General features: G+C 38.4%; 2 protein-coding genes across 3 annotated transcripts; both read left to right on the forward strand.

Moving 5' to 3' along the window:
* Positions 1-3,885: 3,885 nt before the first annotated feature.
* LOC120436754 (nuclear factor 7, brain-like) lies at positions 3,886-6,542 on the forward strand. Of its 2 annotated transcripts, XM_039607628.1 has the most exons (2): positions 3,886-4,402; positions 4,580-6,542. In XM_039607628.1, exons 1-2 carry the CDS (start codon positions 4,260-4,262, stop codon positions 5,679-5,681), a joined length of 1,245 nt encoding a protein of 414 aa, XP_039463562.1. In that variant the 5' UTR covers positions 3,886-4,259; the 3' UTR covers positions 5,682-6,542. The 2 variants fall into 2 exon arrangements, with proteins under 2 accessions (XP_039463562.1, XP_039463561.1); XM_039607627.1 differs by having other exon boundaries at positions 3,886-6,542.
* A 6,888-nt stretch (positions 6,543-13,430) lies between these two features.
* Positions 13,431-15,595, forward strand: LOC116323431 (nuclear factor 7, brain-like). Its single transcript, XM_039607625.1, has one exon. The coding sequence runs from the start codon at positions 13,565-13,567 to the stop codon at positions 14,987-14,989; it is 1,425 nt and encodes a 474-aa protein (XP_039463559.1). The 5' UTR covers positions 13,431-13,564; the 3' UTR covers positions 14,990-15,595.
* Positions 15,596-26,064: the final 10,469 nt, after the last annotated feature.

Below are 26,064 nucleotides of genomic sequence, written 5' to 3' on the forward strand. Positions count from 1 at the left end.
GACAGGAAAGAACTTAGATAACTTAAAGAACTTAAATTTAAGCCATAAACATCAAACTATACTAACACTCAAAACGCTGGGCCAAATGACCCAGAATCGTGACACTTTTACAGTAAAGCTGATGCTATACAGTGGAACCCCGGCTTATGAAGACCCTATTTAACGAAAAATTCAAGTTGCGAAGACACTTAACAGCAATATTTCTGCCCGTGGTACGGCAAAATGCCCACGTAACGAAATAGATCAAACAGAAAATTTTACAAAATTAAATTAATTCCATAATGTTATGTACATGTACACATACGTATGTATGCATGCATATGCATGCTTTCTTCAACCTCCGCCACCTCCTCCTTGCAAAATCCAGAATTTATTTGAAGCAACTACATTTTAAAATCTTTTTAAAGCAACATTCAGGTTTAACCTTAGTGCTGATGAACTGTGTTTTTAGAGAAAACGTGTGGAGTTTGTTTTAAATGAATCACAGGTTCTCACAGTGATTTGCTCCTCAGGTGTATAACAGAAATTGTAACCCAGACTTTATGTTTGTGCAGTCTAGGTTGTTAGACTGAAATTAAAAATAAAATAAAGCTGAAGATAGTTTGTATGAACTAAATGGAAACAAAATTGGAGACAAAATTATGCGAGTATCAGAAATAATATTTGCTTTTTTAAAAAGCTCCTAGTTGCTCAGCAGAACGGCAAAATGCCTTTAAAAAAATTCATATTATAACATTTATACCAAAAAGAATCTAAACAAATGGTGTCTAAGCTAAAACCAAAACAACACTGACAAGTCGCCAAATACAAACATATAAAAATTAGTTGACATTTGAACAGTCTGTCCAAGACACTGAGATTTCCTGGCTCATCACCATCCAAGAGTGGAAAAGGAATTTCAGCCTTTTTGAAAAAAGAAATCGTGTTGCAATCATAAAGAGTTGTGATATTCATGTGAGATGGAGTCAATAAGAATTCATGTTGAAGTAGAACAACATATAAAATGAATGAGGCATGAAGAAAAGTATATTCATACATGATGGAGTAAATGATAGATCCTAAAGTATAAAATAGAAAAGAAGAAAATGAACTTATAGGTGGAATTAGTTGTCATTCCTCTAGTTTCCTGAGATGGGTAGAGACCATCATCAGATCCGGGACTGGGAATACACAATTGGAAATTACTGCAAGTAAAGCCAGAGGATTTGGCTCCCTTCCTATTGGATTATATTGACAAGGATCAGATATAAGTGTGTCTTCAGGCTTGGATGTTCACACCCTCCTCTTAAGTTCAGTATTAGGAATCAGCCTTAGCTCAGAGTTAATTAGATAAGCATAATTAAAGTGATTGCATTATGTGATTATTATTTGATGCAGGTTTTGGTTACTTTTAAAATGTATTCCACTACAGATTACAGAATACATGCCCCAAAATATATTTTGTAACGTATTTCGTTAAGTTACCCAATGAGAGTAAAGTATTCTGAATACTTTGGATTACTTAATATATTATCAAGCTTTTTAAAACTACATGAATGTCCTATTGCTGTGTGGTTTTTTACTATTACTGAAGGATACTCGCCATACCAATAATAATTGATTACACAGCAGTGGGGAGTAGACTTTATCAGAGTAGATGTCTTTCTGAAAGTGCTGTAACTAAGTTTAAAAGTTAATATAATCCACCCACTGTTATCATCTTCAATGCCCCGTACCAACACAGAGCAGAGCAACTACCTGAACGCTACTCCAACAGAGGTCGATCATCTTGTTAAAAATTTTACCTCTCACTACGTACGACTCTGGATACTGTAGCTCCTGTGAAAACTAAGGTCTCAAATCAGAAGTACCTGACTCCGTGGCATAATTCTCAAACATGTAGCCTAAAGCAGATAACTCGTAAGCTGGAGAGGAAATGTTGTGTCACAAATTTAGAGGATCATCATTTAGCGTGGAGAAATAGTTTGCTGCTTTATAAGAAAGCCCTCCGCAAAGCCAGAACATCTTACTATTCGTCACTGATTGAAGAAAATAAGAACAACCCCAGGTTTCTCTTCAGCACTGTAGCCAGGCTGACAAAAAGTCAGAGCTCTACTGAGCCAACCATCCCTTTAACGTTAACTAGTAATGACTTCATGAACTTCTTCAGAAATAAAATTTTTATCATTAGAGAAAAAATTACCAATAATCATCCCACAGATGTAATATTATCTACAGCTACTTTTAGTACCATCAATGTTAAGTTAGACTCTTTTTCTCCAATTGATCTTTCTGAGTTAACTTCAATAGTTACTTCCTCCAAACCATCAACGTGTCTTTTAGACCCCATTCCTACAAAACTGCTCAAAGAAGTCCTGCCACTAATTAATTCTTCAATCTTAAATATGATCACCCTATCTCTAATAATGGGCTATGTACCACAGGCCTTCAAGCTGGCAGTAGTTAAACCTTTACTCAAAAAGCATCTCTAGACCCAACAGTCTTAGCTAATTATAGGCCAATCTCCAACCTTCCTTTCATATCAAAAATCCTTGAAAGAGTAGTTGTCAAACAGCTAACAGATCATCTGCAGAGGATCTGTTACCTATTAGAGCACTTCACTCTCACACTGCAGGCCCATTTGTTGTTCCTAGAGTATTTAAAAGTAGAATGAGAGGGAGAGCCTTCAGTTTTCAGGCCCCTCTTCTGTGGAACCAGCTTCCAGTTTGGATTCGGGAGACAGACACTATCTCTACTTTTAAGTTTAGGCTTAAACCTTTCCTTTTTGCTAAAGCATATAGTTAGGGCTGGACAAGGTGACCCTGAATTCTCTCTTAGTTATGCTGCAATAGATGTAGGCTGCCGGGGGATTCCCATGATGCATTGGGTTTTTCCTTTCCAGTCACCTTTCTCCCTCACTATGTGTTAATAGACCTCTCTGCATTGAATGATACCTGTTATTAACCTCTGTCTCTCTTCCTGGTCCTGTCTTCTTTCTCTCACCCCAACCGGTTGCAGCAGATGGCCCCGCCATGATTGTTGGGTTTTTCTCTGTTGTTGGGTTTTTCTCTGTATCTATTATTGTACGATCTGTCCAATATAAAGCTCCTTGAGGCGACTGTTGTTGTGATTTGGCGCTATATTAATAAAATTGAATTTAATTTAATTGTCTTTTTTTTCTTTTCTTTTTTTTTTAGCCTTAAGAGATGTATCTGGTTTCAATCCTGACAGTTGTTTTTTAAGCCTTTCTGTGATATCCTGAGCAATAAACCCCCGGAGACGACCTCACAGTCATCTCTTTATTTACAGATCTGGAGCATGCACAACCAACCCAGACAATGCTCTTCACAACTGTTTTCCCTGGTGGACAAAACCCTGCTCAAGCCCTGCTACAGCATAGCACTTTCTTTTCTGGCAGCTTTTCCCATTAGAATTATGATCTGAATGCACTGTTGTGCCAAGTATATTTGCTTTCCAGGATGAGCTCTATAAGCTCTCTATGACCTCCTCTTTTTCATCTTTTTTGTTTCTTTTCTCTTATTTTATCAATTTAATTATTAATTTCAAAATAGTTTTTATTTCTATTACTATTCACAGTACATGTGTAATATACCAATCCCACAGCTGAGAGGCAGGGGGAAAAAGAAAAGAAAGATGGGGAACATAGAGTAAAATATAACAAAAGAAACATACTTGAAACAAGATCCCCCAGAAGATATGACCTATCCACAGCCCCCAAACCCAAGGCCACACATCTCGATGGAAGCTGCCTGTCCATCCCAGTCGAAGAAGGAGGGAGGCCCCACACAGAACGAGCAGATTATCTCCAGAGGTCAGCCATACTGACACGAGCCGAAAACAGAGCCCAGGCACCCCAAGAACTTCCCAACACCTGGCAGGTATCCATTTTTTAAAAAAGGTATTTATTTATTTATTTTTGTTTGAGGGTGGCGGGAGGGATTTATTTATTTTAGAAACCACATCTGACATATCACAGTAACTTTATGAATTAAATAACTACTTTTATGAATATTATTTATTTGCTTCTCTATTCTTCTAAAAACTAAATTTGAAAACCTGAATTGTGACTAAACAGCGATATCTAGTGGAGACAACTAATATTTCCATAAATAATCACATGACCGTGATACATGAAAATGAAACTAAATTTGACGGTGTTGGACGGAGCACAGACGCCATTACAGGCTGACAGATCTCTGCTGAAAAAAACTATTCAGAGTCACAGTAATTTGGTGAGTTAAAAAGATTTTAAGGATCAAATGGCTGAGAAACTTGCAATCGTTGAAAAATTCCTGAGCTGCCACGTGTGTTCAGAGACTTTCAGAGATCCTGTGTCTCTGAGCTGCAACCACAGCTTCTGTTCAAGCTGCCTGCAGAAATTCTGGGAACAAACTAAAAACAAAAACTGTCCCATTTGTAAAAGAAAATCTTCAAAGGACTATCCAAGTGTGAACTTTGCTCTGAAAGAACTTGCTGATTCATTTACTGAGGGAAATAAATCTGGATCATCTGAGACAGAAAAGGCAGAGAAGAAATTAACAGTGGTGTGCAGTAAACACGAGACAAAGTCTAAACTGTTCTGTGTGGACGAGCAGAGAGCTGTGTGTCCTGGCTGTGAGTTTTCTCTCCACCAGAGTCACAAAGTGGTTCCTGTAGAAGAAGCAGTCAGTGACCTGAAGAAGCAGCTGAAATCTGACTTAAAGTCCCTGAAGGACAAGAGGAACAAATACAAACAAGTGGAGGAAACTTACAATGAAATGATTCAACACTCTAAGAAGCAGCTGTTGTCCACAGAGAGGCAGATCAGAGCAGAGTTCAACAAGCTCCAGCAGTTCCTGAAAGAGGAAGAGGAGTCCAGACTGGCAGCTCTGAAGGAGGAAGAGGAGCAAAAGGGGAGGACTATCAGCAGAGAGATGAAGATGATTGAGGAGCAGATCTCCTCTCTGTCAGACAGCATCTGTGCTGTTGAAGAAGAGCTGCAGAAACACAGCGTGCCATTCCTCAGCAGTTATAAAGACACTCAGAGCAGAGCCAGAGCCCAGAGCTCAGTGTCAGATCCACAGCTGGTCTCAGGAGCACTGATAGATGTGGCCAAACACCTGGGCAACCTGTCCTTCAGAGTGTGGGAGAAGATGAAGGAGAAGGTCCACTTCAGTCCTGTCATTCTGGACCCAAACACTGCAAAAGCCTCTCTCTATCTGTCTGATGATCTGACCAGTGTGAGACTTGGAGACACAAAGCAGCAGCTCCCTGATAATCCAGAGAGAAACACTTATTATCCCATTGTTTTTGGCTCTGAGGGTTTCAGCTCAGGGAAACACAGCTGGGAGGTGGAGGTGGGAGACCATCCTGACTGGAATGTGGGTTTAGCTAAAGAGTCAGTTGACAGGAAGGGAGAGCTTTTTACTTCACCAAAATATGGAATCTGGTGTTTAAGGCATAAAAGTGGAGAATACACTAATGGTGTTGGTCAGACTGTAACAGTGGAGAAGAGTCTCCAGAGGATCAGAGTCCAGCTGGACTATGACAGGGGGGAGGTGTCCTTCTATGACCCTGAAGACATGACTCACATCTACACTCACAGAGACACTTTCACTGAGAAACTCTTCCCATATTTCAGCATTAGAGAGGCAGAAAATGCCGAAACCTCTGATATCAAAATCTGTCAGACTGAGATTTGATTGTAAAGTGATTCTTTATTTTAACAGTTTTTTCAGTACAGCAGCAGGTTAATTTTAGGGAAATTATTAATCATACTGTCTAACTTCATTATCAGGTTTTATTACATTTTGTTGATCTAGTGGAACTATTAGCAATTTAATGAAACCAAAGCAACTTTTTCATGTGAAAATCTTGTGACCCACTCGAGTTTGTGTAAGAAACTTTTACATTTTTTTCTTGTTTCTTTTAAATTAATATTTTCAGAATATTTCTCATGTTGTTCATGTAAATATTTTTGATAGTGTTAAAATCTGAATGATGATGATTTCTTTGCTTTTCAAAGTTGTTGAGTGTGAACAGCAAACTGTGACACTTCTTAAAAGAAGGATTACTGATTAAACATCAGCGAGAGTCAACTTTACAACTACAAGATTTAAATTTCCTGATTATCAGCATCTTGTTTTCAGTTAAATAACATTTGAAAGTAACACTTCTTCTTTAAAGTTTTCCAAATTCAATGAAATGACTTCTAAGTTCTGATGCTGTCTCATCACTAGGGCTGCCACAAACGATTATTTTGATAGTCGACTAGTCACCGATTATTTTTGCGATTAGTCGACTAATCAGATCATGCATCCATTGGACGTAAAACGTACAGCTTATTTCACCAGCAGCATCTGCTCTTATATAACTATCATTAGCTTATAGCTTGAAGTGTTTAAGGTCTGTGCTAACTAAAAATAAAGACAAGATAATAGTTTGTTTAGGTGAAGATTAATAAACTCCTTGCTATCTAAAATATAACAGGACACCGGAGTATATTCTCGAGCATCTCACATTTCTGATAATCAGTTTTCTGCTTGACGTTTATTCAGCTGTGTAAAAACTATAATTTTAATCTCAGGCAAACCGATTTACTCAGGAACAAATAAAATACTAAAAAAGCCAAACAATAACATTTTTAAGTTCTCTAAGTGACTTATATATCATGTTTAACCTGAGTAGCGAAAAACGGCGGTGGGCTTGAAAACGATTTGCCAGGAGTCCGGTGTTCTCACGCCTTGAATCCCGGCTAGCTATCGAGCTGGTGGGTAACAGACGTCTCCGAAAACGTCGGGGCGCTTTTGAAAATATGTGGTGTCTTGATAAACTGAGCATATATTTGAGGTTTACACAGCTACGTTCTCGCCTGAAAATATGTTAAACGTTTATTTTGCGACCCAGAAAGAATAATAACAGTAATATTAAAACTAACTAGCTGCCGCCATTGTTGAAAACTGAGCTGGGCCGCGCTATGAATTCTGGGACAGAGCTTCTTCTTCTTCGGGGTTTAACGGCAGCTGGCATTCTTGTACATGCAGTGCTGCCATCTTCTGTTTCAGTCCGTTATTACACTCTTAAATCCTACTACATATTCCTGCGTCTTTTGGGATCTTACAAAGCTTCAAACGACACGTCGACTATTAAATCAGTTGTCGACGATTTTGATAGTCGACGTAATCGTGACTAGTCGACTAATCGTGCCAGCCCTAATCCTCATATGTGGCTCTTGTTTTTCTTAGGAGCAAAAATCAGTTAAAAAAAGAAAAATTTGGTAGTTCTTTGTTTTTACATTCATTGGGTCCCAATATGCCCAAATATCAAATAGAAATTAAAAATGCATGACATGGAAGAGTTCAGGTCTCAGGAGGTTAAAGAAGGATTAATGATTAAACTTGTGTCACTTCAGCAAGAGTCAACTTTACAACTAAAAGATCTTAATTTTCCTGATTATCAGCATCGTGTTTTCAGTTAAATAATATTTTAAAGTAACATGTCTACTTTAAAGTTTTTCATATTCAAAGAAATGACTTCCAAGTTCTGAAACTGTGTCTCATCAGCAGGTTAAAAATGTTTAAACAGATAAAATTACAATATGTTTACTTCAGCAGCATCTTAATTTCAGTCATTTCAGTTGATTATTGAGAATCACAAAATGTTTCTGTGAAGTGAAATAAATCAAATTCGGTGATTCTGTTGTTGTTATGTTTGACTGTAAATCAGCTTTCAGACACATTCAGTCATTGGTTCAGATTTATTTAACATGAAACTTCACTTTGATTGTTGTGTAAACATTTACTGATTCCTTAGCATAAATGATAATTTACTTCTGTTGGTTTGTAAATACAAACATTCACATTTAACCTCAGCTCTCTTAAACTGCATATCAGAGAAGACTTGTGCAGTTTGTTTTGATGGAGTCACTGATTCTCACTTTGGTCTGATCCTCACAGAAATCAAATGCAAATGTTGATAAAGTTCACATTCTCACACCTGTATGTTTATAAACTCTAACATAGGTTGTTTAAGAGTAAAAATATAATTCAGACGTATCCTACAGAAACATTTATACACTGACAGAGCTGAAAATAGTTTGTATGAACAAAACTGCAGAGATGTCAGCTGAAGGTCAGCTTTTATAATATTTCTTTAAAAACATTTAACACCTAAACAGGACTGCAAAACACATTTTCCTGACATGCTGCCATGAATGTTACTGTGAGACTTTCAGAGATCCTGTGTCTCTGAGATGCCATCATAGCTTCTGTTTAAGCTGCCTGCGAAGATTCAGGGAACAAGCTAAAAACAAATTCTGCCCCACTAGCAGCAGGCAGCCATCTCTGATAGTTTGATCTTCTGATGTTTTATAATAAGGTTTTAATTTTTACACTTCACTCTGAGTTTCAGTGAATCAAAGGGTATTATAACTCTCATTTCTATTTTATATTTTTTAACTGACATGTTAGAATATTGATCAGAAAATTGTTTGGCAAGTTGCCTCTGTAACATGAAACAAAGATCAATTTAGGTGATTTTTTGTTGTTGTGGTCCACACTGCACAGAGACAAGCATAAAACACGAGTAGTTTATGGAACAACTTTAGTATTTGACAGGAGATGTTCACCTTTTGGTCCACCATTCATTCCTACTGCACACAGTACATGCCAAACAAAACTTATTAGAGCAACTTAGAGGTTCCTGTTTGCCTCATCCGGTGTCACAGAGATCCACTAGCAGACACATTTGAAAGGAATAGAAAATAGGATAAATAAATAAAAACAGTAAGACCAGGGTAAATGACACAGAGGCTTCAATAAGAATCCAAAACAGTAAGTGCAGATTAAGTGCCGTAACTGGCTATTTATTAAAAACATTACTAAAACTGTATGAAAAATGGGAAAGACATGAGAAGACATATCTGACAACTGCAGGAAGCCGACCAACCCCACTAAACAAACATGTAAACACATTCTATCACCAGAAAAAGTGAGTGAATTCCCAGCATGCCAATAGAATCAAAACATTTCAGAGAATAAAACTATGAATCACTAAGTAAAACAATATATCAGTACAGAAACAATAAAACATTACAATATCTAAAACAACTAATAATAGGTCCAACATTTTGTTGGTCAATTCAAACTACATGGGGAACCCAGCACAATCAAAGGAAATGGCTACAACTAGTTTTCACCTATTTATTCACTTGTGCTCTGCTTGGCTATTCTTCTGTCTGGAGTGGTTATGATACAATCTGGCCCATGACTTCCCAGACACTATGAAACACTGGGAGGGAGTATGACTTGATTTATGCAGGGGACAGAGGATCTGAAGTGGTGATTTTCTGTTTTCCTTTAATAACATTGTCTACCCTGCTAGGCCTTTCCCAGCATGTTGTGAGGTGATTCCAAAATTCCAAAAATAAAAAAGACATTTAAAAAAAATGTGAAACTGAGATTTCTCTTTAATGTTCAGAAAAAAAAATATGTTAATAGTGCCCAGCCATAAACTCTTCAGACTACTTCCATCAGGAAGGAGGTTCTGCAGCATCCGGTCCCGTACCAGCAGACTGAGAGACAGCTTTTTCCACCAGGCCATCAGACTGCTGAACACGTCATAGACACCTCACCCTCACTACTGGAACTTCAACATTATGCACTCCATACTGTACATTAATGCCACTGTTTTGCACATACCTACCTCTGTATATTTTATATTTTATATATCTTATTTTATTGTTTACTCTATTTCATTTGTAAAACATGTATATACACACACACACACACACACACACACACACACGTAGAAAACATATTTAGTACACACATTCAGTAATGTATATACCTTTATATATGGTACATATATTTATTACTTTTAGATTAACCATTTTTATATTTTGCTTGTTGCACGTTATTGTATTTTGCACAACTCTGTTGCTTGTGAAGCTTGCACACAAGAATTTCACTCGCATGTACTGTACCAGTGTACCTGCACATGTGACGTGACAATAAAGGTGATTTGAATTTGATTTAATTATCTCATCCTGCCAATGGACAGCACAACCTTCATGCACACTACTTATAATTTCACCAAACACTGACTCCTGGTGTATTGCAATAAAACCTGATCATGTGGACGAAATTGTGAACAGTTTTGTTCCTGAAAACGCCACAAGATGGAAACAAAGTTGATATTTTCTCAACAGAATAAGAATTGCGTTTATTGGCCAAGCATATGCTCAAACACATAAAAGGAATTTGGTTCCAGTAGATGTTCATAGGGGGTCATATGATTGTCATATGATCTATTATTATAGGATATACTGTACAATATAAAGTGCCTTGAGGCGACTGTTGTTGAGATTTGGCACTATATGAATCAAATTGAATTGAATTGAAATTGAATTGAAAACAGTCATCTGTCTCCCTGTGTTGGCACTGCGGCAGACTAGCATGTCTGGATATGACAGCTGGGATAGGCATTTTTTATCAATGTGTCTGTTTCTGAATTTTGTATCATCTTGATTAAAACAGGTCTGCTCTTTTTTGTTTTAGCATTTTACACTTTCTCTTTTGATTCAGTCTTGATTTGGATTTGATAAAAAAAAACATAAAAAGAATTGTTTATTGTCTATGCATGTTGATGTTGTTGTTAAGGTCTTGCTGGGAAAGTGTTTCCTGTGGCAGCTGATGAAAAACAAAAATGTTGTAAAACTGGTTTAGTATCTGTCAGTTGAAATCCTCCAGCAGACTAAAACAACTCAGATTTCTCCTTGTTTCTGTAATTTTTATACTTTATTTAAGTAAAAGCAAATCCTGAGACCTCAACATATAATTTTCTTCTTTCATTTTCTTTCTGTCTGGAAACAAAACTGCCAAGATCTTCTAAGATTGTATTACGACAACACCATCGCCTGGTTGACTTGTTTTTAACAGTCATGAATGAAAACATTTCCACACTGTCAAACAGACTTGAAATTCCACTGCAAGGTGTGAGATCTCCTGTTGAAGAATACGACTACAAAAAATAGACAATTCGACAAGAATTTGTTGAGTAAGAAGGAAGATCAAATGGATGAAAAAGTTCTTGACAATTACCTGAGCTGCCATGTGTGTTCAGAGACTTTCAGAGATCCTGTGTCTCTGAGCTGCGGCCACAGCTTCTGTTCAAGCTGCCTGCAGAAATTCTGGGAACAAACTAAAAACAAAAACTGTCCCATTTGTAAAGGAAAATCTTCAAAAAATGTTCTATTTGTCAACTTTGCACTGAAACAACTGGCTGACTCCTTTACAGGGAGACGGAAATCTGAATCATATCTGACAGAAAAAGAGGTGGCGGTGGTTTGCAACATACCTAAACTGTTCTGTGTGGACGAGCAGAGAGCTGTGTGTCCTGTGTGTGACTTTCCTCACCACCAGAATCACAAAGTGGTTCCTGTAGAAGAAGCAGTCAGTGACCTGCAGGAGCAGCTGAAATTTCACGTAATAGTGTAACAACATATTTCTTTGTGTCATTTTGTACTGTACTAGCATCAGCCTAGTGAAAGGTCTAATCAAGCACACATTCCTGTCATTTACTGATCACTCCAAAAAAATAAATAATCATGTTTTTAAATGTGTTTTTATTAATCATACCGTAGTGCAGTGTTTCATAAATTAATTTATATGAAGAGTATTAAAATATTGTCTTTGGCCTAACTCTGTTATATGTGACTCTGTGCATCTACTGTGCAAACTAATATTGATACTGTGGTTTCTTACACATACTTTGTCAGTGCATTGATCACATTATGGGTTAATGTTTCTCCCACATTTTTAATTCCTTTAACTGTATTTATCTTGAAAACAGTAATTATATGTTCATAATTTTTGCACAGGGAGTGTTGCAGGTGCCTTGATGACAGAATTCATCATTGCTGTTTGAATCTAGTTTGAGTCACAACCTGACTGGATCCCTCCATCCTAATGACTGCTGCTGTGGTGAACTGCTGTGGATAATGGACCCAGACCATCCTCTGCATCTCCTACTGGACCTGCAGATAAACACTTCCTTCAACAACTGTTTCAGCTTCACTGACACAAAGATACAGAAAATCTACACCTCACACCACAATCCCTGTACTCAGTTTAGACATAAGATCCTTATTGTGTCACATTATGTATTGATTTATTGAACACTTCACTTTTTTGTATTTTTTGTTTCATTGGCTGCTGTAACACAGTAATGTCACAACTTCCTGGATAAATAAAGTATTTGTGTCTTGTCATTGATTTATTTAATGCATTTATAAGAGCTCTTTGTCTTTTCAGTTATTTTTCATATAAAAAAAAGTGGATGTGATTGACAAATTCAAGGCAGTAATACCTTAAACATGACTTAACTAGAATCTGATTTGTGACATGTGACAGTAAATTCTTCTGTGTTGTCACAGTTCAATGTCATATTATGTCATATCAACAAGTTTATATCAGTTTGTTTATTTTTTCATTATAAGCATTTCTGGTTTCTCATTGTCCACTGTGATTCTTCTCTTTATTTTCTCTTTATTATTTTGGTGACATCTCCAGCTCATCACATTTCAGTTCATGACAAACTTGAAAGTTGGAGTCTGCAGGTCTAAAATCTTATGCAAGTTTGAGGCCACAGCCCAGGTAGTAAAAGCAGATATTGTGTTTGGTGGTTATTAATTAACTAGAACACCATTACAACAGGTGAGCTCTCTAAAAGAACTTTGCTTCCTTGAAGGACTGTAAGGTTCAAGCTGTAAAGATGTGACATTTGATGAGTGTAGAAACTTTGCTGAACTGTAATGTCTTCAGAGACATTCAGAGATCCTGTGTGCCTGAACTCGAACTACTTACAGGATGTAGTCAGTTTACAGTAATACAGTCATCTTTAATTGAATCTGGTCAAAGGAAATTTGCTTCACTGATATACATTTGGTTTATAACAAACATATTTTAATGAAGTATTTTTTGAAAAAAATAAACCTTTGATTTTATATATTTCAGCCTCATTTTACTCAAAATTATTGCTTCATGTTCAAGAAGAGGGTCAAGAAATTTTCTTCTTCTTTTTTTTGAGCTTGAGAGCAGGGCTCTGACAGGTTGACAGTCTAAACCCTGTGATGAATCCAAATTTATGTCTTTGACTGCAATGACAACTTTAGTTCAAACTGCAGATAAAAACTCTGAGAACACGCTGACTTGTGCTACTTGAACTTCTGAAACACCACAGCTTCGCCTTCTTTGTGTCATTTTCATGTTCTGTTTAGGTTTCTTTTAAAAAAAAATGGAGAGGTCAGGATTTTCTACATTTTTGCTTTTGTGTCATTTTAAGGAGCACAAACTGAAAAGATATCTGAATGACTCTGACAGCGCCCTCTAACGGACACAAACGTTAAGAGCGTGTTTCAGTTTAACACGTGATTCATGAAAATGAAAGTAAATTCCGACACTTTTGAACTGAGCTGAGACGCCATTACAGGGAGTCAGATCTCTGCTGAAAAACACACGTTTGGAGGATTTTTATCAGAAAGTTCAAGAGACACTAACTTGGTGAGTTAAAAATACTTAAACATCAAATGGCTGAGAGAGCTCTTTTAGAAAATTACCTGAGCTGCCACGTGTGTTCAGAGACTTTCAGTGATCCTGTGTCTCTGAGCTGCAGCCACAGCTTCTGTTCAAGCTGCCTGCAGAAATTCTGGGAACAAGCTAAAAACAAAAACTGTCCCATTTGTAAAAGAAAGTCTTCAAAGGATTTTCTCATTGTGAGCTTTACACTGAAAGAACTTGCTGACTCCTTTTCTGGAAGAAAGAAATCTGGATCATCTGAGACAGAAAAGGGAGAGAAGATATTAACAGTGGTGTGCAGTAAACATGAGGAAGTGCCTAAACTGTTCTGTGTGGACGAGCAGAGAGCTGTGTGTACTGTCTGTGACTTTCCTCACCCTCACTGCCAGAGTCACAAAGTGGTTCCTGTAGAAGATGCAGTCAGTGACCTGAAGAAGCAGCTGAAATCTGACTTAAAGTCCCTGAAGGACAAGAGGAACAAATACAAACAAGTGGAGGAAACATACAATGAAATGATTCAACACTCCAAGAAGCAGCTGTTGTCCACAGAGAGGCAGATCAGAGCAGAGTTCAACAAACTCCAGCAGTTCCTGAAAGAGGAAGAGGAGTCCAGACTGGCAGCTCTGAGGGAGGAAGAGGAGCAGAAGTGGAAGACTATCAGCAGAGAGATGAAGATGATTGAGGAGCAGATCTCCTCTCTGTCAGACAGCATCTGTGCTGTTGAAGAAGAGCTGCAGAAACACAGCGTGCCATTCCTCAGCAGTTATAAAGACACTCAGAGCAGAGCCAGAGCCCAGAGCTCACTGTCAGATCCACAGCTGGTCTCAGGAGCACTGATAGATGTGGCCAAACACCTGGGCAACCTGTCCTTCAGAGTGTGGGAGAAGATGAAGGAGAAGGTCCACTTCAGTCCTGTCATTCTGGACCCAAACACTGCAAGTGGCTGGCTCTATCTGTCTGATGATCTGACCAGTGTGAGATGTGGAGACACAAAGCAGCAGCTTCCTGATAATCCAGAGAGAAACACAAATCATCCCACTGTTTTTGGCTCTGAGGGCTTCAGCTCAGGCAAACACAGCTGGGAGGTGGAGGTGGGAGATCATCCTGATTGGAATGTGGGTTTAGTTAAAGAGTCAGTTGACAGGAAGGGAAAGCTTTTTGCTTCACCAAAATATGGAATCTGGTGTTTATGGCATAAAAATGGAAAATACACTAATGGTGATGGTCGGACTCTGACAGTGAAGAAGAGTCTCCAGAGGATCAGCGTCCAGCTGGACTATGACAGGGGGGAGGTGTCCTTCTATGACCCTGAAGACATGACTCACATCTACACTCACAGAGACACTTTCACTGAGAAACTCTTCCCATATTTTGAAGTTGTAGATACAGGAGATGCAGAAATCACTGATATCAAAATCTATCAGACTGAGATTTGATTGTAAAGTGATTCTTTATTTTAACTGTTTTTTTTTTCTTTGTTATTTTCTTCAGTCCAGCAGCAGGAGGCTATATTTTAAGAAATTATTAATCAAAATGTCTAACTTCATTATCAGGTTTTACTTTATTGTGTTGATTTAATGAAACTATTAGCAATTCAATGAAACCAAAGCAACTTTTTCATGTGAAAAATCTTGAGACCCACTCGAGTTTCTGTCAGAAACCTTGGCTTTTTATATTCTTGTTTCTTTTAAAATAATATTTTTAGAATTTTTCTCATGTTGTTAATGTACATATTTTGATAATTTTCAAATCTGAATGATGATGATTTCTTTGCTTTTCAAAGTTGTTGAGTGTGAATAGTAAACTGTGACACTTCTTAAAAGAATTATTAATGATTAAACTTGTGTCACATCAGCAAGAGTCAACTTTAAAACTACAAGATCTAAATTATCCTGATTATCATCATCTTGTTTCCAGTTAAATAACATTTTATAGTAACATGTTTACTTTAAAGTTTTCCAAATTCAAAGAAATGACTTCTAAGTACTGAAACTGTGTCTCATCAGTGTACCTGCATTTGATTGATTGGATTGAAAATGTTCTTTCTTGTTTCATTGTTTTTTATCTTTAATCAGCAGCAGATTATTATGGGCAGAAATCTGTGCCATCAGAAACTGAATTTGAATAAGTTAAATTTGAATTTGAATTGCTCGCATTGAATCTGAATTGTAACTTGAATAAAAGCAAAATGATCATCACTAAATTGAAATTGAATTTTATATCTTGAAAATGAATTCGTTTGCTTTGAAACTGCATTTTATCCTTTAAAAATGCAGCTCTCCAATAATTTCAGTTTCACTTCTCACCATTCAATTTCAGTCCCAAAATTCAGTTTTTTGGGACTTACATCCGGTTCCGGTTCAAGCGCAGATTAATAGAACTACATTTTGCCAGCGGACTGAAAGTGTTACTGACGGGAATCTACAGCGTCTTGAGCTGAATTAAGACTTCAGAAGTCATTCGTCATGTCGAATGACCAGCGGATAAACTCTCAGGTTGGTAATAAATGTATTACATGTATAAGAACAAGCGTCATGTTAACAAATGATAGCTGTACAGTAACTTTTATGCTTATTGTAGCTGCTAGCTAAAAACGCTAATTTAGCTAGTTTGCCTTTGACAAACAAATATGATCGACTGTTTCTAGTAGAAATCCAAAGTTGTCATCTTGTACCCTCTCAGAGCCCTGTATGCTTGCAGAGACCCCTACAGTAGGGAAACATGCAAAACGGTGTCCAAACCTTTGTATTTTAGCTTTATTTATGTCTTACACAGCATCCCAACTCTTTAGCTAACTTAATAACTTTAGCTAAAGTGAATAGTTATTCTAATTCATTAGTGCAGCATTACTGGATCACCTCCGTTTGAAGTGATATAATATGATATACAACTATCACTGAAACAGCAAACTTTGTAAATACACAACACTGCAACAACACATTCTCTAAACGTTTGGCCACAGCTGTAGATTACACTATCAGTGCTTGTTCACTCTTGACAATAATTACATTTCTAAATTCTCTTTGTGCATTTACAGGTAAACCATATCTAATATTTTATCTAAATGACTGCTTTGTCTTTGAAAAGGTAAAGAGCCTGAGGCCGGTGACAGTCCAGTTCTACTCTAAGTACATCCTTACGGTGGCTCACAGGATAAGGCCACATTCCTGTCCTGCTAGGAGAGAAGAGCAACTTCAGAGTCTTCATGCAGTTCAACCACACCTGTCATATGGAATATGACAGGGGTCTCCAACTCCAGTGGACTGGAGTTGGAGACCCCTGCCGTATGGTGTTCATGCAGTTTTCTACCCCACAGTTACAGCATGTCTGACTGCCTGTTCAGCATATGCAAAAATATGTGTTTAAGCATGTGATGACTAAGGCCTTCCATTATTGTGTTTGTCATCACATGTCACAGACATCTGGATGATCATTTGGAATAAACAAAAAACTAAAAACTTGTTACTTCATCTTTTATCTTTATTATTATTATTATTGTTCTTATTTTACATTTTTCATTGTTAAGCATTAGGTTTATTTATAGTAGTCCTTTCCAACTTCTTTCCCTCTTCCATGTTACTGTGTCAGCTTGTCAGCATCTATTTGAGGTTGGGAGTGGAACAGGAAGTAAGGAACAGAAAGTGCCAATAAAACCAGGAGAGGTTCTTATATTTCAGAAGAAGGGATTAATTCAAAAGAAATGACCTAAATGCCATATTTTATTTAGGAACCCTAGAGAGCACTTTGCAAAATAACACAATCTTATAATTTCACCCTCAGATGAGCCGAGCTACGACTGTCAGGGAAGGTGCTGTAGGTACAGAGCATGTAAGAGTGGTTAAGTTGATGTCTCTTGTCTAGATGAAGGCACAAGAGGGATCAATGGCACAGCGTAGAGATTCAGTATCTTCAGTCTTCAGTGGACACTCCATTTCTGGCACAAAACACCTGTAAAAGATGGTCGATTTAGGAGGTGACATGACAACTTCAGCCTGTCAAACATAGCAATGGAGCAGTATGTTTAAAAAAAAAAAAAAAAAAATCTAATTAAGCATGCACTCAGTACCCTAAGAATTATTATGATAGTTAAACACAGTGATAGTCACATATCATATCACTTCAAACGGAGGTGATCCAGTAATGCTGCACTAATGAATTAGACTAACTATTCACTTTAGCTAAAGTTATTAAGTTAGCTAAAGAGTTGGGATGCTATGTAAGACATAAATAAAGCTAAAATACAAAGGTTTGAACGCCGTTTTGCATGTTTCCCTACTGTAGGAGTCTCTGCAAGCATACAGGGCTCTGAGAGGGTACAAGATGACAACTTTGGATTTCTACTAGACACAGTCGATCATATTTGTTTGTCAAAGCCGAATCCAGGGCAAACTAGCTAAATTAGCGTTTTTAGCTAGCAGCTACAATGAGCATAAAAGTTACTGTACAGCTATCATTTGTTAACATGACGCTTGTTCTTATACATGTAATACATTTATTACCAACCTGAGAGTTTATCCGCTGGTCATTCGACATGACGAATGACTTCTGAAGTCTTAATTCAGCTCAAGACGCTGTAGATTCCCATCAGTAACACTTTCAGTCCGCTGGCAAAATGTAGTTCTATTAATCTGCGCTTGAACCGGAACCGGATGTAAGTCCCAAAAAACTGAATTTTGGAACTGAAATTGAATTGTAGAACTGAAACTGAATGGTGAGAAGTGAAACTGAAATTATTGGAGAGCTGCATTTTTAAAGGATAAAATGCAGTTTCAAAGCAAATCAATTCATTTTCAAGATATAAAATTCAATTTCAATTTAGTGATGATCATTTTCAAACCATAAATTCAATTTCAAATTAGACTAATTCAAATTCAGTTTTCAAAAGCTTTTATTCAAGTTACAATTCAGATTCAAATTTAACTTATTCAAATTCAGTTTCTGATGGCACAGATTTCTGCCCATAGGGGGCAGATGTCTCACAGTTTGAAAGATTTCTGGATCTTCTGATGTTTTATAATCAGTTTTTAAATTTGAGTTTTAAACTTCACTCTCACTTCACGTTTTTGTGAAGTGAAATAAAAATCAAATTGTGATTCTGTTGTTGTTGTTGTTTTTGACTGAAAATCAGCTTTTCAAACAAATTCAGTCGTTAGTTCAGATTTATTTAGCATGAAAATTCACTTTCATTGTCCTTTTTATATTTAACTGAGTCCTTAGAACAAAAGATTATTTGCTTCTGTTAGTTTGTAAATATTCTTGTTGTGCTGAAGCTGTTTTATTAAAACAATCATAATCAGATTTTATCAAATCCAGCATTTATTTTAAGCAACTACATTTTAAATTTTTATTTTCAGACCAACATTCACATTTAACCTCAGCTCTCATAAACTGAATATCAGAGACGACTTGTACAGTTTGCTCAGATGGAGTCACTGATTTTCACTTTGGTCTGATCCTCAGTGTGAAACATTAGCAGGCAGAAATCAAACGTAATCATGGATAAAGTTTGCACTCTCACACCTGATCTGCATCTTTATAAACTCTAACTGACAGAGCAGAGCTGGAAATAGTTTGTATGAACAAAGCTGCAGAGATGTCAGATGAAGGTCCAACTCCACAGCCATCGCTTCTGTGGTTCACACCACCCTCCACCACCCTTCTTATGTCCGTATGCTCGTCGTGGACTTCACATCTGCTTTCAACACAATGATCCCGCAGACCCTAGTTGATAAATTATTGACTCTTGGACTGAGCTCTTGTCTTTGTAACTGGGTTCTGGACTTCCTGACCAACAGACCGCAGTCTGTGAGGATCCACAATGTCTCCCCATCTTCCATAGTTCTCAGCACTGGCTGTCCTTAGGGCTGTGTGCTAAGTACCCTTCTGTTTACACTGCTTACATATGACTGCTCACCTAACCTTCCAGGCTGTCACATTGTAAAGTTTGCAAATGACACAGCTGTGGTTGGATGCACCACAAACAATGATGAGACCGGCTATAGGAAGGAGGTGGAACACTGGGAGATCTGGTGCAGGAAAAAAAACTAATCCCATACGGCTTGTGTCAAAAATTTGATTGATGATCCCCCTCGCCCCCCTCCTCCTCCCCCCCCCAACCCCCCTTTTCCCCTCCCCCACTACTCCGGAAGTGTGTAATTTGATCCATAATCGCGTCACGTGTTGCGGCACCTGTTGTTTTTGAAAAAATAAAAATAAAAAAAAGTTTTTAGAGGGAGGGGGGTCTGTGGAGGAAAGAGAATAAAAACAGAGAGGAGGGGCGGCGCACTATACTACCCTATGCACAGACACAAGATGGAACCTTTCATTCTGCAGCCTTGTGTTCCTCTGTACTTGGACGGGGAAGAGATCTGCTCTCCCGAGGCCGTAAGCATGGGTGGCAGCTGCGGCGAGTGGTCTTCGTCGATTATCAGCGACACCCCCGTCACCGTCTACAGTAACAGATCTGAAGCGACCGCTGCTCCGCGGAAAGAAGGGAGAAATAAGAGCGTCTTTATGTTCCGCAGCCAGATACCGGCACCGAGGAAGTTGCGGGGAGAATGGACTCTGCCTTTTGAGGGCTGTGGAAAGTGGGGCTACTTCTTCAAATACAGCATATTTACTATTGAAGGCCTCAATCCAGACCTTTTGACCCTACCAGAAATACTCCGGAAGTGTCTAGTCATTTTCACACCTGTGCATCATGTTCCATAAGCATGAGGGGAGGGGTATGGTTCCTGAGGAGGGATCAGAGAGGGAGGAGGGATCCTGAAGCATAGGGGGGTGACGCAGCTGTTGAGTCAGTGCTGTATAGAGAGACAGAGCGGCAGTTAGTTTTCCACAGTAAAGAACTGTTTCTTTTTACAATAGCGGATGTATTTTACTTTCTTATATGACAGGCACAATAAAATAAAAAAACTTTGAGATTATCTGACTAGTAACGGATTACATATATATACATATATATATATATATATATATTTACACATATATAGTGCCGGGTAGAGGTAAGCTACACCAGCGCTTGTAATGGGAAAAGAAAATAGTGACTTCCTATTGGCTGTAGAGAACCATTTCTTTCAATAGTATTTTATTTTCTTATATTACAGATGCAATAAAAAACCTTTAAGATTACCTGCCTAGCAACAAATTGCATTATTATAGAGTGGGGTGGAGGCAGGTGCTTGTAATGAAAAGAAGAACTTTCTATCTGCTTGTAACCTACAGACCGCCCACCTCGTATGTGTAAGCCTTAGAGGAAAAAATGTGCAGCGCACATCTTCAGAAATCGGCCTTACTTAAACAATTAAAACACCAGGTATTTTGGTTTTGTGCAGCCACTCCTTCTCAGACCAAAGTAAAAAGTTTTTCTTCATTTTTTGAGCTACTTTTACAATGGGTTTTCTCAATAGACAGAAACCCTAAAAGAAAATGGCCTTGTTTTACGCACACCATGAAGGAGTCAACAACCCCTCTAATTGTTATTAGTATTAGTTAATGCCTCCAGCCAAGCAAATAATTTAATATTGGCCTCAACTCAATGTACGTGTAAAATAACCCTTAGTGGAAAAAAAAGCACAGCGCACATATTGAGAACTTGAATAAGTTCCGTCGGTTCATTACCTCCGAGAGGTCGGGATGCTTCCTCTGTCTCGTACCATAAACGTATGAGAAAAAACCCCCCAGAGAATTTATTATTTTGGTAAGAGAGAGAGAGAGAGAGAGAGAGCGAATCGAACAAACTTTTCTACAACACGTTATATCACTCCGGGTCAGGAGGGGCGATATAGCACGGACCGGTCAGACAACTACGCCGGATGGAAGCATAACCGGAAGCGTGGCAGGGACTTTCCCTTTGACCTTCATCCTGCTCCATGATCAGCCGTTAAAACTTTCCCCAATATTGCTGTAACGTAACAACAAAGTTAGTTTTTTAAGATCAGACAGGTCCCAAAACAATCCTCACACGCAGTCACTGAATTAGCAACTGTGGCACAAATAAGCTTCAGGGACTGACTTGTTTTTTAGAACCGACCTTTGACACTTGGCCTAATTTTTTACACAAAGAGAAATTTTACCCTAATAATAAACAACACGATACTGTGGTGAATACTTACCTCAACTTTGATGGGTTTTTTCACAGCTATTTATTTAGAAAAAAGTAAAACAAGGACACAATGCACATTGCAGAGTACATGAATGGGAATTCCTCCTCTCTATACTTACACTCCTCCCTAACAAAATGGCGAGTCATCATCTCCATATTGTGTGTCCCACTTTTCGAGTTTCATTGAACTGTGTACAAGATGTAAAAACAATATATTAGTTTTTTAAGCCCCCAGTCTAACAAGATGCCATTCATTTAAGAGACTAATAATCTTTTGATTTTAAATTGTGCTAACGCAGTAACATTAAAAATAAAACATAGCAGAACTCATTTTTGTTGGACACAAGAACAACTCAAGCATATTTTTCGGGAGCCGGAACTAGGGCTTACAAGTTTGCCGTGCCCCTGGGGACCAGTGCGAGGTTGTGTGGCGTGGAGGGTCCAGACACTCCCACAGCGCAGACTTTGCTATCCACACAGAGCGTTTCTGGTGTGTCTCATGCAAAAGAGACAATACAGCGTGTTTCTCTGCTCCCGGTAAGCCTGCCCTTTATAAATATCTCTTTGATTATTCAAACAGTGTTTAAATTGTGACTCGTTTGTTATCCAAAAACATTTTATCTATGTTACTGATTTAAAATATACATACATATATTTCAAGTTTTTTAGCTTAAACAGACTCTTGAGCAAATCCGTAATAGCATAACCAGTGTGCAGCCTAATGTACATCTTTTAAGTGCATGTTTATAGGTACATGAAGCGTACCTCTGAAAAGAGTCCATCATTTGTGAATTTGCAGATTTTTTTTTTTTTTTAAACGCAGTTTTCACAAACTGTGGATGATTGTAGAAAATGTCTGTAAACTATCGCTGTTCCTACTTACTGAGCTTTACTATGTGCATAAACAATTTGAACGAGAAAGGATTTAAAGACACATTGAAGCAAAGGTAAAAACTTTGTAATGAAATTTATGTGACCGCTGTTCTGAAATCCGAGAGTGAAAATCCAAGAGCTGCTGCAATCCTCTGCATTAATGATCTTTCTGTTTCTCTAATTCTGCGTGTGTGTGTGTGTGTGTGTGTGCGTGCGTGTGTGTGTGTGGTGTGTGTGCTCACAGAGGAGAGGTCACGGCAGGAGTTCCCTGAGTTGACACGTATGAACCATAAAGTCAGTTTGGACCGAGGCATTCGGTAAACTACATTCAGTGTAGACAAAATTACTTTTTATCCGATGCATGCACAAGAAATCAAATCTCTGTATCACATTTTCATTAAAGCCTTAGTATTTTATGGGGACAAATTAACGTAGATCATTAATAGGGAACAAAAAGGAGGATCACATCAGCAATGGGAGACAGTAGTCTTGATACGTGCTTATAACTTAAAACACACACAAAAACCCAGTTACAGCCAGTAAGATTTATGGTATAAACCAGACTTTCACAGTCTGCATCTTTACAGGGTTTTTCTGCTTTTGTTCCTCCTAGTGTGATTAAAAACATCAAACCACAGAGCCCACTAACTATTAGCCGCGTTTTTTCCCCTAAACAGTCAGTTGACTGAGAGAAATGCAGTCCATTATTGTGAGCGCTGAAGGAGATGTGCTCCATAGTCAAACTTATATTTCCTTAACTTACATCCTATGTTCTGTTTATTCCTTTGACGGAAAATTGGTTAAACCATTGCTCAACGTATGTCCCAATGACGGCAGATAATTCTGATGAAACTGACCCGTAAGCACTTTGCAGCTGAGTCGAGGGCTCGTGGAAATAAGGTCAAAGAGGTGTCCGGCGTGAGTGCGGCCTGACATTCCATTTGGGGACAGCTGGCAGACACATTAGTGCAACTGTAGCAGCAACTCCTGTATACTGAACATAAGAAAAGTAATGTGTAATGCTTCTTCTTCTTCTTTTTTTTTTATAAAAAAAGCCGAGATTTCAGGACTCATGCTTATATGGTTTCTTTTGTCCAAAAACAGGTTAGTTTATCCGGTTTGAGGAGTTGGTTCCCTGGTTCAGATATTTGTGACGGTTCAAATGCGAGTCTCCAAATGCAAACAGAAGGATATTTTCCACGTTATTTCTTAAATGTGCATAAATGGGATGTCCGATAAAAGTAATAAGCGATAAATGTAAATCAGTTTTTTTTAACTGTGCAGACCCACTCCAGTGAAAGCGATAAAAAAATGTTCATGACTTTAAAGAGATTATGAACAAAATGCAATACATTTTGGGTTTTGCTACAATAACAACTTTTCCAACTCTGATTTCCTGCAGGACCCACACGGACATCACTCCAGACTGAAATCCGGTTCAGGCGACACACATAACATGTCCAAGCATGCACTGAGGCCTTTCAGTCAATGTAAGAAGATGGTTAAGGCAGAGATTGCTCTTCTGTCTTTTACATCGCTACAAAGGAGGACTAAATGCCAAAAAAAGAAAGGTTTTTAAAAATGATGCTTTAAAACAGTTCGAGTATCTATGTGTTTACGGGGAGAAGGGGAATAACTGCGGCGAGGCTCTGAAAAGAGGCGGTCGCTTCGTCGATGACCTGGGCTACTTTGAGCTGGTTAACATCGACGACGAGCGTAAGACTGAGTGCACAGACATAATTGATTGTCTGGACAATAAGAAATTCAGATATGTTTTCCGCAGGGAGCAGATACAGATGTAGCCATCCCAGGGCAGCAGAAACCTCCATACGCATCAAATAATGCAAAGCGCAGCGGCGGAATGACATCGGTCTTAGATGTAGCACGGCAGAGCAGATTGAGTCTAACAACGGCAATCAAAGCTGACCGTAAGGAGGTTTCGATCTACTTTTTGTCAGCAGTACCCGCGTCTGAAGCGATGGATGGAGAGTAGATTCCTAAAAATTCTTTTCAGGAAGCACTGAAGTACAGGAAGGAGAGCTTTGGAAGAGCCGGCAGCCTTTTACTGAAATTCGCAGCGTTATGTTGCTGCTCGAATTGAGCGAGTCAGTTTGTCTCATAACGGTTCCTTCATAAAGCAAGGCACAGGCTTTGTGCTATTTGACAACCGTCTTGACCAACGCCCGCTTATTCGACTACTGGGTTAAATCAAACACACCTAACTGGCGTGAATTTGTAAGCGTTACCGTGGTCTTTAACTTTGAAGACCAAGAATCAGACAGGAACAACCTCGCGCTAAGGTGTTCGTCGGTGACGAAAAGTTAGATTATGTCATACTTAAGCTGGAAACAGAGAAAGTGCCGCGGGGCTCCTTAAGAGAAGGCCTGTACCTTCAGGCGGCGAGGCCTGTGTGGGTCGGACAACCGGGAGGAGGTTAAAAAAATGAGTCCTACGTGGGTCGTGGAGAAAGAGGCGAGAGAATAATGACAATTTAGAAGACTGCGAGAATTTTGCAGTCTTTGTGAAATCAATCAAGCAGATCAAAAACAACCCGTATGAAAATATCTCGTCACCTACAACACTCTCATGTACCACGGCTCTTCCGGCTCCCTGGTTTTGATGCCGATGGACGAGTGTTTGGTCTGCACAGTGGAGGGTTTTTCTACGGGTTTCGAACCTCTAGCGAGTGTGATTGAGTGCGCCTTTCCTCTGCTCACTATATTTGAAAGCTTTGTGGATAATCTGAAGAAAGATGGGTATGGGGAGGTGTTGGAAAGAGTTGAGGAGGAAGCGAAGGGAAATCCTCACCTAGAAAACATTATAGCCTCTGTTGTGGGGTCAAAGCAAAGGCGTACCTGCCAGCGTTGTTGCATGAAGTTGAGTAAAACAGATTCTGAGCAGATGGCTGTGTAGAGACAGAATGATCGCAGTAGTTTGTTTGCCTGTTTTGCACAGATGAACTCTTATTTGACAAATTTTCACTCGTTATCATTACGACAAAGTGCGGGGCTCTTGACAACCATTTTCACAGTTCTTGGAAAAAGCGAGGACAATTTGTGTTTCCTTTTTATTTTATCGTAGTTTTGTTTTAGTTTTGACAGACATTTAACTTTGTCATAATTTTTCTTTTCTGAGCCTTTAAGATTAGTTGAGTGGTCGCATGATTTTTATTGCTCAACTAGTGTAATGAAATCAGTTTTTCTACTTTTTGTGTGTGTGTGTGTGTATGTGACCTCACCGTAGATGCTGAAGACGTTGTAATTCTTAACGCTTGTTACATATGTATTCAAGTAAAGTTTGGGATTTATTAAAGGCTGTTTGGATTCAGCTTCTGTTTTGAGGCTGTGAGCTTTTTATTTATTTCACATCCCCAAAAACACAATTTTTAAAGATATGTTCTTGCGATGTATTTTTATGTTCTGAAGTAATATATCCAGTCTCATTTCTTCAAGCCACACCCTCTAATGCTCATGTTGTCTCTGTGTATCTACCTCTTCACGAGATCACAACCTTGGCCCTTTGTCAGTTTTGACC

Source organism: Oreochromis aureus, unplaced genomic scaffold, assembly GCF_013358895.1.
Source record: "Oreochromis aureus strain Israel breed Guangdong unplaced genomic scaffold, ZZ_aureus HiC_scaffold_124, whole genome shotgun sequence".
NCBI lineage: Eukaryota > Metazoa > Chordata > Actinopteri > Cichliformes > Cichlidae > Oreochromis > Oreochromis aureus.

What these genes read in the sequence shown, in the direction of transcription:
- LOC116323431 (XM_039607625.1), top strand. Translation starts at nt 13,565, where the DNA reads ATGGCTGAGAGAGCTCTTTTAGAAAATTACCTGAGCTGCCACGTGTGT.
- LOC120436754 (XM_039607627.1), top strand. Translation starts at nt 4,260, where the DNA reads ATGGCTGAGAAACTTGCAATCGTTGAAAAATTCCTGAGCTGCCACGTG.